Here is a 17,578-nt window from a genome sequence, read left to right as displayed (position 1 = left end):
GAAAAAGGCAAGGAGTGAGCATAAAGAGTAGAAATGAAAGAGAAGGGTCAGAGAAGAGAAGTGCTTCTTGACAAAGTAGACCTGAGAGGCTTTGGCTGCGGTTGCTGGTGGCATTTGTGTGCGTGCGCACTAAGCCTGCGGCCCTCTTTCTAGTGTTGTTCAAAGTTGAAAGTTCAAGGTTCCGTTTATTCATCCACAAGGTAATGGGAATTATTACAGTGTGAGTAAAACCTCACAATATAAGCCATACATGTGGTGGAAGCAAGGAGTGACAATTACATATGGTGCCAATAGTACTAAAGACAAGCTTCCAAGTGACAATACACAAGAAGAGGAGGAGGGGTTTTTTTTAAACTTACTAAGGTCATTATTTTCTAAATCCCAACATCTCGATTTGTGTTGTCACTCTTGAACCGCAATCTTTGTAACGGAAGAATGAAGTAATGTTTACATAATCAGCTACTTCTTGAGCTTCCTCTCCAAACTTATGGTTAGTTGCTGTACCGAGCAAGATGAGGAAAAATACAGGAAATTTATGATTGACTGCCTTTTAGTGAGTCCAGGTACCCGAGGGAGAGGAAACAATTTAATAATATTGTTCGGTGAGTTTCAGTGGAATAGCAGCATGGTATTACGGTCATCTTTTGTTACGGTTTAAGTTTAAATAAATGTTACCAAGATTGTTGTAATTAAAAACAGACAGCTTTAGACATTAGGGAAGGCTGAAAGGTTTTGTTGGATGTTGACGATATAGAATAGATTCTGTAAATATCAATAATGAAAAAATACCCGACGCTAAGCCGCCTTGTATTACCATCTGTTCTAGTCGGTAAACATTTTTTGTATTTATGGTGTATACAGATGCCCTAATGGTAGCTAGCTGGGAATTTTTTCCTCTTTGCTGTCCAGCAGAACTTGCAGATTATTTATATGTATATAAATATCTGCATTTTTAACTTAATTCTTGTGTCTCAGACACTCACACATGCATGGATGCAGGCACACGAGTGGAGACAGGCATCACCTCTGCTTGGTTGTAGCGTTTATGAAAGCCATAAATGGCTCTTTAATATAGTGGTAATCAGGGTGGTAATTTGGGTGGAATTGTCCCTTATTGTTGCCAGACATGCCTCCCCAGCTCCTGCCAACATACAGCCATATGCACACACATACACACACACACACCCACACAGACAAACACACATACTCACTCCTGGGCAGACAGGGTGTTCAAGGAGTAATTCACACCACATGCCAACAAACTGGGCGGTTGTGTTTTTTTTGGTGTGTCTATGTGTGTGTATGAGTGTGTGTGTCTGTGCTGCTTAAAAGCTGAGGTCAAACCAGTAAATGGGAGGGGGGTTCCCAAGATTTTTGTCAAAGTGTTAAAATTCGTGTGTGCGTGTGTGTGTGTGTATACAGGCACGTCCTCAGCCGTGTCCGTGTGTGCGTTTTAATTGCGGTCTCAGCAAAAGTAGCAAGTGTGCTCGATACAGATGGTTTTCATCACTCTGACTGCACAGAGAACTTCTCTTTCTTTTCAGCCTCGGTTTAATCTCTCCTCTCTGCTTTTGTAATTAAACGTTGCCTAATGCACCCAAGCTTCTAATTCGACAATTCATTAAATAAGCACGAGTGTAAAGTAAGCGTGTGCTGCACGTTTCACTGTACTGTGTGTTGTGAAATGATGCACTAGATTTCTTGTGCGCTGCAGTTGAGTAAGAGCTTCCAGGGTAAAGAACATCCCTCATTCTGGCCGTTAATTTGTGGCGCGCGCGCGCACACACACACACACACACACACACACACACACACACACACACACACACACACACACACACACACAGGGACTTTCATAAATCAATATTTACTAAGGAACCTTTCCCCTTTGAGTCAGAGGAAGCAAATGTGCATCCTGCTGTCTCCCCTCTCTAACTCTCTGTCATGAGCTCTTGTGCGTGGTTGCATGTGTGTGTGTGTGTGTATGTGTGGGTCTGTGCGCTTACGGTAAGTGCAAGGCGGCTCTGTTTTGAGATGGGTGTTTTCTTGTTTTGTTTTCTGAGTAGTTCAAACATTCCAACAAAAATGCCTGTTTCCTCAGGGAGTGATTTGTCTCAGTGATAGAGAGTTTTGCTCTTTAGCACTGTGACAAAAAACACAACAAAGGAAAGAAAAACATTAAAAAAAACCCAAAACGAAACAAATATAATTAATACAGTTAAAGGCGATAAAAGACATTGAGAAAAGGTGCCTTATGTTGAGAGGGCAGGAGAGATGGCTGAGGCAGATTCCAGATTAATCAGTAAAACTCAAGCAGAGTGAAAGAATGGAAACAGCTAGTGAGCAATGGTGACACTGGTTTAGATGGACAGCACTGGAGGGCAGACACGATAGAAATGGGAAGAGAAGGGAGAGTGAAGAGCTAGGTGGGGGTTAGTCACAGCTTTTCAGGGAATACCAAGCCAAACGGTTCCTTACATCACTCTGACACACACACACACACACACACACACACACACACACACACACACACACAAAACACCCACCATTCAAAAGACACACATGAAGATGTTGCTGACACACTTCTGCCTCACAGGATGTGGAAAACCCGCTCTACACTTTCCCCTGAGGAGGAGAAAGAAAGTGAACAGAGGGGGGAAAAGAAAGGGCATCGGTGAAAAAAAGGGAATGGGCAGAGGAGACGGTCGGAGATTTTTTTTTAAGTCAAGAGGACGTTTTGAATGAGTTGAGAAAGAACTCAGACACACCAACAGATATAAAAACTCAAGCAGGCTGACAGCCAGGTGCATACCTCAGATTGAGGAAATCAGATTTGGAGAAGAGAGCAGGTACTGAAAGTGTGCACGCTCAGACGCTATGGGTGCATGGTGATATGAAACTGCACACATTGGGCTTTTTTCTTTTCTTTTTTTTGTAAATGTTAAGCATTACTTTGAAAGTGCGTGACTTTTTCGAGTTGCTTAACACAGAAAATACTGCACTGTACGACTGTGCGTGCACGATAAACATCTGATCATCTCCAATTCTCTCTTGCAGGCCCTCCAGGCAGCCAGACAATTCCTCCTCCAGCAGGCCTCTGGACTCAACTCCCCTGGCAGCAACGAGGTCAAACAGAGCCCAGTGCAGGTCAGAGCACACACACACACGCACTCACACACACTAGCACACACATAGTTGCTGCTTTGTCACAATCTGCATGATACTAAGCCTCTGCCAGCCGCAACTTTGTTTTCACCAACTGCCACGTCACCTGCAGTCAATGATATAGGTGCATACTTTTGTTTCCCTTTTTCACTCTCTATCTGTGTGTATCTCTCCCTCGATTTCAGTGAGTGTGTGTGTGTGTGTGCGTGATTGTTAGTGAGTGATTGAATGAGGCCTTTGTAGTGATTGGGTAGCGAGTCGGTGTTTTTTCTTTTTTCTTTTCAGAGTTGAATTCAGCAGTAAGTGGAGAGAGCGGGGTTAGCTGGAGTGCAGGATCCCTGCTAAAAGACACTTGAGGAGGATATAGATACACACACAGAGTTACAACACATGCTTTATAGCTAGCAGTGTATGTTGATAGATATCACACAAGACATTCCTCTTGGTAATTCTTTTCGGTTATAATATGCAGGCCACATGCAAAAGCGTGATTTGTAGCTGTGTCGCATATCCATAAAGCGGGATCGTGGGTCTATTAGAGCAGCAAGCAGTCCGGTTATTGCACTGCTCTTCTCATTAGCATGCCACATTATAAACACACGGCCGCACCATCACAATATGGGAAACGCAGAAAAGGGGAAGAGAGAGAAAGACAGATGTGAGTCAGAAACGAGCATGAGGTAAGATTTACTGTGTGGTGTCTAAACCCGGTAAGGCACTTTTGGGGGGGAAAATAGGGCTTACTGATTTATAAAGCAAGGTAATAACACTCTGCATAAAGATCTGCAATTTTCATCTATATATGCAGCAACATTCCTGTTAAAGCATTTTCATTTCAACTCCTAAATATATAGAAAATACATCTAAATGTCAAAGCTTTTCAGCAGCAGCACAGGGATGTTCGGAGCTGTGTGTTTTACTGTGAATAGCAGAATCTTCCGTGGCTGATCAGAAACAGCATCATCAAGAGAAAGCCCAAAAGTAAAGAATTTGAACTGTCGGCCACGCGGTTTAATTGCCAAGTGACCTCTGAGAAGTGCAAAAAATGCCACTGAATTAATGACTGCTTATTACTCAAGATGTCAAAAAAAAGAAAAAAAAAGATTCCAAAAATGGGATTTTACAGCTTACACTTTAATCAAAACCTGAGTCGCTATTTACTTTGGATAGAACCTGGCAGGTGTAGAAATGAGGTTTTATGACATAAGCAAATAAAATAAATACTGTTTTATACCATATCTGGGTTTTGAAACTCTTAGTTTCTCCTACTATTTCGACTGTTCGTTGCTCGGTCTCTGGCTTGCAGAATGACCTCCGTGGCTTTAATCCAGGCTGGCGGTCAATCCGTGTTGGCTCAACTTTGCTTTGGCGAACAGGAGATTACTTAAAGGATAGAAATTTAATTAAATGCTACATTACAACTCTTCACTTCCTGGCTCATCTTAAAAGAGAACTAAAAGAGATAGGAGGAGGGGGTGGGGAGGGAGTAAGAGAACGTAAGCATGTAGGGGGAAGTGAAACTGGGAGTTAACACGCAGTGTAATTCTGATGTTAGCCATTGAAGAGTGACGAGAATGTTGACATTCATTTTCACATGAATGGGATAAAGTGCAGGTCGAACGCGCGTTCACTTGACCTGCTTCAAATGCGCATCACTTATAAGAAAGAAGTGTAACCTTCCACTGCCTGCTCCTTCCTCTCTCTCTGTGCCGCCCTGCTCCTCTCCTGACTCTCCATCTCTGTCTTGTTTGTCTTGTTTGTTGCTGTGTGGCCTGCCTAACCTCTCTACTCTCCGGGGCATCAATGCTACATCTCTGTTGTCTGAGCTGTCAGCTCACATCGCCCCACACATCCTGCCAACACACACACAGATACACTTGGATTTACATTTGCGTGTGTGTGTGTTTGCTCCTGAGTCCTTCCAGACACAAACACAGCAGCACAAAGTATACACCGGTTGTTGTTCCTGTGTGTTCCTGTGTGTCGCTTCAGCACTGAAGTTGTTTACAATAAATCAGGCTGGTAAGGGTGGCAGGTAGACATCTCTTAATTACTGTAATTTCCAGCTCTATGATCGCCTTTAAATCTCGGCGACTGCGCTCGGTTTCTTTAATTGAAGCAATCATACATTGGCCACAGAGGGTGACGTGAACGGTGGCGTGAGCGAAGGTAGACATTTAATCTGGTCATTTGTAAAGGTGGCAGAAAGCGACTGTGCGGTGGCACGGTGGCTCCACATCAGGCACAAAATGGCCGTCCTCAGGTTGGCTCCTGCTGGGCTCGCTCTCACACATGCAAATGAGCCTGAGACAATAATGAGATCTTTAGGAGCTCGATAATTAGATTTTTCCCTTCTCTCCGAGGGAGAACCGCAGAGGCAGACAGGGTGAGCGGGAAGACTTCCTTTCGTGTCTTGACTTCTCTGGAGAAGCCTCGGTTTGCGCTTGACAAGCCACCCACCCCCTCTCCCGTACCCACCCACCATATCCTATGCCCCCACGCCTTCCCCATCATATTTCTATTCTTTTCTTTATTTATAATAGAGGGGAGGATCTGAGCAGAGAGCAAAAGAAACTCTCAGATTGTATCTGCCTTTTGATTGGTTGCTCAGAGATGGTCTCTGTGTTTGGCTGGATGTGCGAGATGGTATCAGTGCACTTTGTGTGTGTGTGTGTGTGTGTGTGCGTCTGTGCGCTCACACGTGTGTGTGTCACTGTCATGTCACGTTCAGGAAAAACCCGACAATAGCTCGAGTCTCGAGACAAGCAATTGAAGAAGAAATCGATTGTGTGCGACACAATTGCAGCGGCAGTGACTAAAAAGAAGAAAATATTTTAACAATTGATTATTTATTAGATAGCAGTGTATTAACAACTGGTTCAAGAAATGAACACAAGTGATACTTAATAACGATGGCTGGGAATTGTCGCTCTTTAGATTACAGTCTGACAATTGGACAAATAGATTGGGGAAGTTGTGTTTATGATCTTGCCACAAAGGCAGCTGGTTCATTTCACACTTTAAATGTGTGTTTGTCGTTGGCGTTGGACATAATTGACCACAGTTACCTTAATTGGGAGCAGCAGAAGTGCTACTGAGAGAATTGGTGAGCAAAGTTGGCAGACGGTGTTGGAATTGGCGGATTACCCAGCATGATACGATGCGTCCGTGACCTGCCACACCTTCTCTACAATGGACTCACTTGGCAGACACTTGCACTCCAGGGTGGGCACGGGCAGAAGCATATGCACCGTTTTGGCAGACACGCGCCTGGCACACTTAGCAAACTGGTACTTGGCATGCACACATACAGATTAACGCACGTGCTTGGCTGTGGCCCATACGTATGTAATTGAATAGTGCGGTGTCCCGTTTTCATGTATTATTGAGGAGCTCGTTTAATTAGGAAAAAAAGGAAAAGACTCATTAGAGATATGTTAATTAGCTTGGCTCTCTGCTCTCTGGAGAGGTCTGACACCAGCGCAGTGGGATGAGGAAGAGAAGGAGGCGCACGAGGCGAAAACTGAGTCATGCCGCTCGTCACGTCGGGATTTTTTATGAATGCAGCTACTTTTTTTTTTTTTTTTAAATCCGTTTTAAAATATTAATATCTGCCGTGTTTGTCTTTGTATTGCTAAGTGATTTCCTCCACTTGCCTTTTTTAAACTACCACGTATATATTGTTGAAATGTTGAAAACTAAACATAAGGATTGAGGGGTGGGGGGTGTTCGAAGTCTTTTAACTAATCAACAAAAGTACTTGGAAAGATGAGTGTTTTGCCCCCTAGAGTCTGCAGAATTGAAGCAGTTCCTTCTTTCATTCTCTTTTATTTCCTTTCAAAGTGTTTTTCCCAAAGCACTTATTTTGTCCACTCAATGAAAGTGCTTAGTTGGCAGTTTCTCTTATTTGATGTGGAGGGAATTGTGGCTGTGTGTGCACGTATTTGTGTGCAGTTTAGCGTGTGTGTGTGTTTTGGGGGGTAGTATGGGATCCTGACAGTTTGCGAAGGGTGTATGAGAGGAGGCTGAGCAGCCAGTAGATTGGGCTTGGCTCTGGTCAGAGGGGTGGACAGACAGACGAGAAGGATGGAAAGGAAAGGTTTGGGTCTGGCCACTGAAGTGTGAAACTCTTATTTTGTGATTTGAAACATGAGTGAAATCAGTAATGAAATATGGTCGATAACGGCCTCTCACACTTCCCAATGAAGGGCCCGGAGTGTGTGTGTGTGTCTTGTGTGTGTGTTTCTGGAAATGTGTTGTCATTTTTATTCTGGAGCACTGGGGCGTTAGATGGAGGGAGGCAGCGGAGGAGGAGAGCTTGGTGGAAGGGGGGGTTATCCACTTGAACTTACTGGTCTTTCACTGTCCTCTCTCAAGTTTTCTTTTTTTTCTCTCTTTTTCATTTGTCGAGCCCCTGTCAGAGAAAGCTATGTTTTATACACCTCCACATACAGTACATACTGTTTGTATATGAGTATAAGAGTCAAAGCGTGCATGGCCAGCGAGCACGGGACCAGCTTCAAGATCCCTTCAATTCTTCCCTTTTTGCTCTAAAAGACCCGTTCTTAATAATTATATTCACACACTTTTTGAACTAAAATATTTTATAGCATTTTACAAGTATGTAAAACACTATTTATTATTTAGTTTAATCCAGAACGTTTTGTCCCCAGTTAAAGTCATTTTACTGTTTCTTAACAAGCCGCTTAAACAAATATGTTCATTGTTCATCGAGACAACGACAGAAGCGTTACTCAGCAAAAAAAAAAAAGGTTTGAAATACGGAGCATGTCCATATCATCCCCAGCCTCACCTGGCTTCGCTCATCAGTTTCCTTCAGAATAATGTGGCCCCTAGCCCCACTGCAGATTAGCTGGAGGAGGGGTACTCACCACACACAATGGGGCCCTTTTACTTTCAGTGAAGGCCCTGGCCCCGAGTTCCAAACAACACTCTCAGCACAGTAGGCACTCCTTCTCTCTTCACTCAAATGCTTTTCTCTTCTGCTTCTCTCTTTTCCCCTCTTACCCCTGCAAATCCCCACACACCCACTCCCCCACCAACCCCAAGCTCTCCTCTCAGTCCTTGGCATGATGAGGACAGACAGGCTGTTTACCTGGAGGGGCTGAAAGATGGAGGGAGCAATAGAGATGATAGCTGGAGGATAAACAAATCCTAAACCAGCAAGAAACGAGAGCGCTCGCCTCACACTGTTAAAATCTTTACGTGTAAGGACGCTGCACAGTGCTGAAACACACACAACCAAACGCAGTTGACCGGTGCCAGAAGAAGAAAAAAAAAGACAACAATGCTTTGTCATGTGATTTGCAAACTTCTTTGCGACCTGTGTCCATGGAATAATGATTGAAAAACACTTTTTCAAGTAACTCAGAATGAAACAAAAATAAATATCAACAGAAAAAAAACAACTGTCCATAGGCCTATCTTTAAAGCTGGTTGGACAACAGCACGAGTATAAGAACAGAAATGGAATGCGGCCAATTACAGCTGGACGATGAGCGTTCCCTACAAATCCATTTTCAATCCTGATTACTCGCTAACTTTAGAAACATTCTGCATTCATAGAACCTTTTTAAACGTCACCTTTTAACAGTGGAAATACTTGAAATGAAGGTGGTGGGTGACACAGTTCAGCCCAGACTATAGGGTCCATGAAGCCCGTCTCGCAAGGACAGCCGCCGGCCCCTGAGGTGTTGATGCAGACTGAGCGTCTTGGGAGATCTACGCCAAAGCCTCGGGGAGAGTGACACGAGGGAGAACAATAGAGAGGGGGACCAATGGAGGGTTTTTGCAGGATCACCTGAAACTGCATGACTTTTACTTTCTCAAGAGAAACTTTCTCAACCAAAGTCACATTTTCCTTCAGCTTGGGACAAGCTAAACTATATAGAGATCTACTTCTTTCTTTTTAAAGGTGCTTAAAAGTCACGAAGGCCGCTGACAAACTCACCAAGTTGCTATCTTTTTTTATTTGCTTCAGTGAGTTCTATTCTCTCTCATACTCATATTTCTCATATTTCTATTTGCTATTTATGAAGTTTTGTGTGGTTGCGGTCACACAAACCAGATTCCAGAAGCTATATGCACCTGCATCTGTGTGGGTGTGTGTGTATAAGTGCGTTTGTGTGTGTGCATGTCACACACACACACACACACACACACACACACACACACACACACACACACACACACACACACACTTTGCGGGGTGAGGTGGTAATGCTCAGTGACAAGGATAAACAGCACTGGGGTTTGCTCCCACCAACAGGCGGGGTGAAGAGGAGGAGGAGAGGAGGTCTGTGTCAGCCTCTCTCTCCTTTCCTCCTGCTCTCTCCTTGTCATTTTTTCAATTATCCTTCTCTCCTGTGTGTCCCCATAGACCCAGAGGCAGGGGCTGCATCATTTAGAGCGAGAGCCTGTTTAGATTCTGATTATAGCCTCCTTTCTTCTCGCCACTCACTGCCATCACTCGCACACTTAGATACATGTTGTGGCTTCACATATTTGAGCCAGCATGAGGTGGAGAACTGTAGAAGTACTTTTATCTCATTGTGAAGCTCCAGGAGGGGGTGTTGTGCTGAGGGCACAGTAATTCTTTTATAAATTGTCAACATGATCTTTTTGTTTCTCTGAAAATAAGGAGTTGTGTCACGGCCCAGAAAGACTGCTTTTGTGTATTTCAAAGATGATCATTCTGGTGCGTAAACATACTTTAGAAATATATATGATGGCTCAGGAGGCTGTGCATTGACCGTATTTATTGCAGTCAGCTGTCTCAGCTGGGAACGTGAAGTCTAAAGTCCAAAGTTCACTTCCAAATTAGCGGCGATGCATTCGTTTACCTAGCATTCTTCTGTGTAAACATAATAGCGAGCTGCACAGAGCCTATTCCCTCTGGCTGCACGCTGGTTTAATATCAGATCGCCATCCTTCGCATCTTCTAAAGGTTTCATCATGGAAAGCGGTGAAAGGCTTTCCTCCTTGTTAGAATGAAAAGTCATCAAGGGAGGAGAGGAGAGAGGGATGGAGCCTCATTGAAATGCAAGTTACATTCCCCTATTTCTCTCTCTTCACTCCTTTGGGACTTTATGCCTTTCTCCCCGTTCTCCTTCCCATCTTTCAGGCGCTCCCTTGCTCCCTCTCTTCCTTTGTTAATCAGTTAAACTCCCTCTTCAAACAACCCCTCTAATTACTCCTCCACTCTCTGTAAACGACAGGGCTGTCTCCTGTTTCTCTCCTCTTCGCTCGATCCCCATCTCCCCGGGCTCCCTCTATCCATGGCAAGGGTTGACCTCTGTCAGCCGCTGGCCCTCTCGACAGCGTGCGTCTTGGTGCGTGCGTGCATGCATGTGCGTCTACTAATGACTGATTCTTACATGGAAATGATAGGAGAGACAGCTTAGATTTTTGAAATCGTGGCATTGTTCACTGTCAGACTTTTAAATGTGTGCGCGTGAGCACGTTCGTGCACACGCGTCGTCGCTGCTTGAAGCTCGAGGCCGCACTTTCCTCTTTAAGCAAACCTCCCCGGTCGTGTTCCTTCCTCACACACATCTCTCATCTCCACCCATTATAATCCACTTCTTTTTTCATTCCTCCCTATCTTCTTCCATTTCTTGCTTTTGTGGATGGTATCCGTCCTCCTCCACTTTCTCTTCTCGCCCCTCCGCTCACTTCCCCTCAGAATCACCTCTCTCCGACTAATCTGCCGCGCATCTCTCTCTTTTAAATTAACATGCAATGTGAAAAAAAAATGGACGACAACGGGAAAAAAAATTAAATGCATTTAATAAATGGCTGACTTCAAATCGCCTGGCTTTTCAGACTCTCCCTATTCACAGTCCAATGAAAGGGGAGAAATCATTCACCAGGAGAGACAAAGCCGAATGAAAATATAATTCTGCATTGTGAGGCGCTTTTGTCCTGGCCCGTCAAATCGCTAATGGCGAGGCTTTTGTTTTGTGGCGGCGCTCTCAGGCTGGCGGTGTCGTATGGCGGTGGCAACGCATGCCCCATAATCACCACGCTTTGTGATATTAGATTATAGGGGCAATTAATGGCGTCAAACCTTAACTACTCAGCATTCAGCCTGCCACACACACGTTCAGCTTTAAACGCATGCACGTTCGCACACACACACACACACACACACTCACACACACCTTCACCCACATTTGCACGCACACATACAGTACAGTATATCTGCACTTGTACACAGGAACGCACATTCGGCTCTGGCGTCAGAACGTCAGCCAACACACAGAAAGGTGCTATATCTCCAGTAATTATTACGCCTGCGACTTGAAAATGTCGATGGCGGTGTGTATAAAATAGAGTGTATGAGTTGTCAGGAAGGAAGAATGGGATGCACAAGAGCAATTAATTACAGCTTTTCATTTGGCAGCTTAGAATGACAAGGCCCAGCGGCGGGGGCAAGCTGGCATGACGCCAAGCGGCACCCATCACCGCCCCCATCTTGCTCGCTGTTCCACCACCCCCCCCATCTCCTTTGCCTATTCCTTTACCAACTGCCACAACACCACCATTTTCCTTGCTCATCCCCTTCTGACTCTGTCTTTTCTTCTTCTTCTTCTCCTCCCTTCCTCTCAGCTCACACACCCACCCGCCCTTACACAACAGCACATTTATATCGCAACTCAATCCTCTTCTACTTCCATAACCCAGATTCACCTGTGCCCTGCCCTCTTCCTACCCCTCCTCCATCCTTTCATCATTGTGTGTGGTTCAAAGTGTCCTTAATTAGGTAAGCCTGGTTTCATAAAGGGATAGACAAAGTCTGGGGACACTGTTAGCACTGAGTAGAAGAAAAAGAGCAAGAGGACAGATGGCATGGAAGTGTTGTTTTTTGGTTTGTTTTTTCTTTATGGCCAATCTTGTTTACAAGGTCAAATCAACTCTATACAAATTTCATGTACCACTAACAGCTGACCTGCTGCCACCCTCCATACCTGAACTTAGGTGGTGAGTGGAAAGAGCCTAAGGGTGGGGTGGGGGGGACGACACACACATTAGCACACAAATGCATGCACACGCATACAGTTGATCAAGAGATGGATTAATAATTTATATATCAAAAAGTGAAAATCGGGAGATGGGCAATTACTTCATTTTCCTGTGAAATAGCCATAATATGTGAGCAGAGATATTAAAACAGCTCAATACAAACTTTATTATTTATGTGGAGAGAAGGAAGAGGTTGTTATCACTCAGTCTATAACCAGAGAAAAAGAGTTCTCAAACACAACCGCCCCCACCCCCACCCCATATAGCCCTCCTCCCACCTCCGTAAATATCTCTTAGTTTCTCATCTATTAGCTGCGCTAATTAACTGTAGTTGTTGCCACAGTGAATAAATGCAAAATTGCTTTGTCAGCAGGATTTTGCCAGAGTGGTTTTTCAGATGTTGTGTCTGCATTTATGCATGTGCATGTTTGTCTCAGTTTCTGATTTTATGTGGTAAGTTTGTCTTCAGTTGTCATCAGATTAGTATCTGCACGTCTCTGTGTACAGTGCATATGCATTAAGAGCTGCTTGCACAACGCCATCTACAAAAAATCACCATGCCGCTCTCCCTGTAACCCCCCCCCCCTCTCACTTTCACTTTCTTTAGCAGCCTGCAGCGCTATCTCGTGAGATATTCATCTCATCAGATATCCACTTTGTTTTTCCTTTCTTCTTAGCCGGGCTTGACTGTGAGGAAAAGAGAATCGCAGGCAGTCGTAATCATGTGTTTATAAAACCAGATAAGATTTTATTTTTATTTTTTTATAAGCCTATTGCATATCTGTCCTTTTATCTTGGGATTTTGCCACAGAAATAGTTTTTAATAGTGGCAGCTTTGTGTAGGAACTTGTCAACAATATGTTTTATAGCATGCCTATTTTTGTCTAATGTTGCCAGCATTTCTTAACAGTATCTGAAAGCAAAGAACAAGAGACAAGATAACTCTCCAGCTTACTCGTCTGCACCGTCATACTGTACAACCTCCTTTCAATGGGGCATTCAGGTGCAGGCACAGTCATGCTTAAAGCTTGCTGCGCTGGCTCTGCCTTTTGACACAAAGCTTAACTTAGCTTAAGTGGCTGACTTATCCTACTTTTGCTTGACAATATCTAGGTGTGTTAATAATTTATAATGTATGTGCTCCCCTGTTCTGTCTTTAGGTCCCGGTGTCTATGGCTATGATGAGTCCACAGATGATCACTCCACAGCAGATGCAACAGATCCTGTCCCCTCCTCAGCTTCAGGCCTTGCTGCAGCAACAGCAGGCTCTCATGCTACAGCAGGTAAGACGCGGATTCTCACACACACACAACACACACACACACACACACACACACGCTTTATCTGGACCCAGTCCCAGCCTGACATGTTCGGATGTGTCTGTTTTAGTAGCCGCTGACACACAATGGGTGCGATTGTATCTCATTCAACGCTCTGAGATCTTTGAAGATAAACACACGTCCACATTTCCACTCATACACACATTGTCATTTCAACTGCCTCTTCTTTAGCATTGTTGTTAGGAGACAGGGCACGCTTCTGCCCGCGGGAACACACGAACACACCTATGCACGCGCACGCACGTGCTTTTTGGCATCGCCCTGTGAATCACGGTGATTAAGAAGTGTGTTGATGCCCGGCAGGTGATAGAGGAGTTGCCATGTCGACACACAAACCAATAAACACTCTTCATCTGCAACACATTTGTCAAATGCTTAGCCACACCAACCCCCATGACCTGCTACCTGCACAGGCAAACGCTCTTAAAGGCTGCAAACATGACCACTAACAGTGCGGGGACACAGAAGTAATTGCTTAGTAGGGGATATCGAGAAAACACGGCTTGGGCAAAGCCAGAGCAGACAGAAGATTTAATAAGAAGTGGTAGCTTTAGGCGTGTATAAATTGCAGCGGGAAGATCTGACAACATGTATCATAATGGAAATGTGAAATGTGGTGGCTTTCTATAAACAGACATGCAGATGAACCTCTTCACCAGCTCTTTTTTTCCTCTTTTCTTTTCTATAACGAGGAAAAAGGAGGCGGTGGGACGAGGGGTTGATAATGCACACTCACTCACAGCATCAATAATAAAACCACTGAGTTTAACATTGCTCTCCCACTTAATTAACCACAGTATGGACTACGCACTTAGTGTATATCTGCAAATCAGGCACTATTACACACACACACACACACACACACACACACACACACACACACACACACACACACACACACACAGAACGGTCAACCAACATATCACTCACTGGAGCATTAAATTTCATATCCCCATGGCAATAGTACATTGTGTAAGAGTGTGTAAGTAAGTTTTACAGCCCACTGCTACACAGCAGTTGTGTGTTTGCACAGGCACTGACTTGTGGATCTTGCGTGTATGTTTATGTGTGTTTGTGTGTGTGTGTGTTTTAACCTTTAAGTTTCCTCCAACCTTTACTTTACTTATGCTACAGTTGTTCTGCTTTTCTTTAGTGTGTGTTCACTAAAGTCAAGGTCATGGTAATAGGCTGGAGAGGTGAGTGCCTCACTTACACATACACTTAATGTACAGAGCCACTGAATCAAATCATTAAAAAGACCTTAATTATCACTTAATTATTCCCTCAACTCACCACTCTCCAGCTAAGTGTGTGTGTGTGTGTGTGTGTGTGTGTGTGTGTGTGTGTGTGTGTGTGTGTGTGTGCGTGCGCTTGCATATGCATTTGTCTGTGTGATTATGAGGCGATCAGGGCTAGTGACGCGGAAAAGAGAGATTAAGTCCGCCTAAGGAGCGATAAAAGAGAAGAAAGACAGATGGAAAAGAAAAAAAGAGAGCAGCAAGAAGGAATGAGCTCCGCATTTAAAATAAATTAAGGACAAGAAGGAACATCGTGGTAGCAAGCACAGTAAATTATGCTAAAATGAAGCTACGTCTGGGATAAGATTGAAACTGGAAAATGTAAAACAGCTTTGCACAAAAGGAGCATTACATTTCATAGTGTGTGTGGTGAGGATGGGCAGTGGTGTGTAGTCTGTTCACTGTAGGGTCAGACGGATGAGAGACCGAAGCAACTGCTGTGCTGTGAAGTCATTCTCTGCTGAAAAGCCTCTTTGAACATTTGATGCACCATGAAACAAAGACAAACTGCAGACGGACACATGTACAAGCTGTTCTCAGGAGGATAACCCACACACAGACTAACAAAGACTCACACACACTGTGGCCAGTGTGAGTTTTCCTGTCACCCTTGCTCTACTCTCAGCAAGATTATAATCTTAATGGAGCTTCCTGGGTAAATTAATGATTACAAACTCAAACAAACAGACAAGCTGTAGCCGGTCAGATCCTCTGTATGTGTATGGGGGGGAGGGGGCTTAGTACTTTACAAAAAAGAATGAAACAAAAGAGTCAGAGTACATGGGAAGTATAGACAGTGAAACGAGTAAAAGCAAACAAATAGAAATGAAAAAGTATGAACAAAAAGCTATCAAACATTTTTTAAAGGCTTTCACAAAAAGAGGAGCTTTAAGAGGATCTGAACCTTTCCCAACAGAGGTGCGTTTGAGAACAGATCTGTCAAAAGCAGTCGGATCAGACAGCTACAAAGTGAGTGCGATGTCTGATAGTGCCAATGTGCGAACAGAGCAGGAAATAGTCCTGTGTCGTCCCTCCTGTACGCCCTGCTCACCTAAACCAAATGGAAGATTTCAAGCAAGAAGAGCACGCGATAAGCAGACTATCTCCCGTTGTGTGCTACATTTGTCCAGAGTTAATGCATAAAAACAGCTTAACTGTATCTGAGTTCAGTCGACAGAAGGTTCAGTGGTGTGGGGGCTCCAACATGAAGTGCTGTTCTTTGGTGCAAATGCTGAATGGAGGTTTTGCTCATGTCCCAGCAAAGTTCCATTCATCAAGCTGAGAACAGCTTGCATATGTACAAGCATGTAAACCTTTTTGTATGCCAGCAATTTAAGAAATGACCTACTTACAAAGATAATTTTAAGCTGACAGAACCTAGACTAAACAACTTTTTTTTTAATAAAGCTGGCACTACAAATAAGAGTCCGAGCCCAGCCCATTTCATATTATTTTACAGAGGTTATCCCCAGTAGAGCTGATGGCATTTGGACGACTAGACAGAATAAAAAATATTAAATCTGAAGAAATTTCAGAACAAATGGGATTTCATATCAGAGAATCAAGTAGTGAGGTTTGCTAGGCTCCTAGGACATGTGGGTTGTTTTTTTATCAATCTATTTAGCTGTAGAAATGCTAATGCACATTATGACTTTGAGTAACCTTGCCAGGAGGCAGCATGCCTGTGGAAAAGAGAAGGGGGCAAAGAACGGAGCCTTGAGGGACTCCATAACTCAATGGGGCCACTGAAGACATTTAAGTTAGCCAGAGTGAAAGAAAAAGCTATGTTGTAGAGGTTTGAGACTGGTAAGCTAAAAGTCGAGCCTTTGTTTCCTACCAAAGTCTGTAAGTGATGTAAGAGGATACTATGAGTGACTGTATCAAAGGCAGCACACTAAATCTAAAGGTATTAAAGGGGAGCAATCACTTAAATCTGCAGTATGAAGGAGACTCGTAGAAACCTCAGTAGCAATGGATGGACACATTTTAAATAACCACATGTATCCTAAGGGCCATACCTCCTATCTGCATGCAGTCTAAAAACAGGGTATGTAAGATTCGGTGACTCATAACCCTTAGCAGAACAGTGTAGGTATTCACACGAACCTAGCAGGTGTTTTATGACAGCACATCACCAAATAGACTAAGTGCTGCCTCAAAGTATATCAAAGTATATCTGCTTGTGCATTTTTTCTCTGCAGGTTTAGAACAGTCCTGTTCAGTCTTGCAGTGCTGGTGTGTGTGTGTGTGTGTGTGTGTCTTAGTGTGTGCCAACTGCCATTTCAGACCTTTTGATTTATTTCTGCACTGCAGTATAATGCATGTCTAGTGCATTATATTTACAATATTCAGGTGTGTTTCTGTTCCATTGCTCTTGTATCTGGTTGCACGGTCAGTCAGTCGGATCTTTCTATAACCGAACTTGAACCCTGTGAATAATCCAGCACCGGCGGTTAGCTTTGACATATACAATTACCTCGCTACACAGCTTGACACATACTAACAGCTCAGTGCAGTACTTCAGTGGGCTTTGTCGGGCCTGTGTTTGCTTGTTGCATGTGGTTTGTCAATAAACCACACACCACCACAACAATAAACTGCGGCCTTCGCTGCAAGGAGAGGAATCAAAGCAACTGCATTCCTTGCGACTGCCATTCACGTTAGTGCATTTTGGCGATATTGGGTCATTTCACTGTTGGAAACCTGTAGCATTGTTGAAGCTTTTACAAA

General features: G+C 43.9%; 1 protein-coding gene across 2 annotated transcripts in view; it reads left to right on the top strand.

Moving 5' to 3' along the window:
* Positions 1-17,578, top strand: part of foxp4 (forkhead box P4) — an 87,383-nt gene that overhangs the window by 46,241 nt on the left and 23,564 nt on the right. For both annotated transcript variants that reach the window (XM_085353187.1, XM_085353186.1), the window contains exons 3-4: positions 3,058-3,147; positions 13,371-13,493. In XM_085353187.1, coding sequence (XP_085209313.1) covers positions 3,058-3,147; positions 13,371-13,493 — 213 coding nt within the window. The remainder of the gene's footprint in view (positions 1-3,057; positions 3,148-13,370; positions 13,494-17,578) is intronic.

The sequence above is a fragment of the Diplotaxodon limnothrissa genome, linkage group LG5 (genome assembly GCF_057381915.1).
Source record: "Diplotaxodon limnothrissa isolate DT_005_m linkage group LG5, D_limnothrissa_male_GT1.1, whole genome shotgun sequence".
NCBI lineage: Eukaryota > Metazoa > Chordata > Actinopteri > Cichliformes > Cichlidae > Diplotaxodon > Diplotaxodon limnothrissa.
The sequence above is the reverse complement of the archived record's forward strand: the minus strand, read 5'-3'. Positions and strand labels throughout refer to the sequence as shown.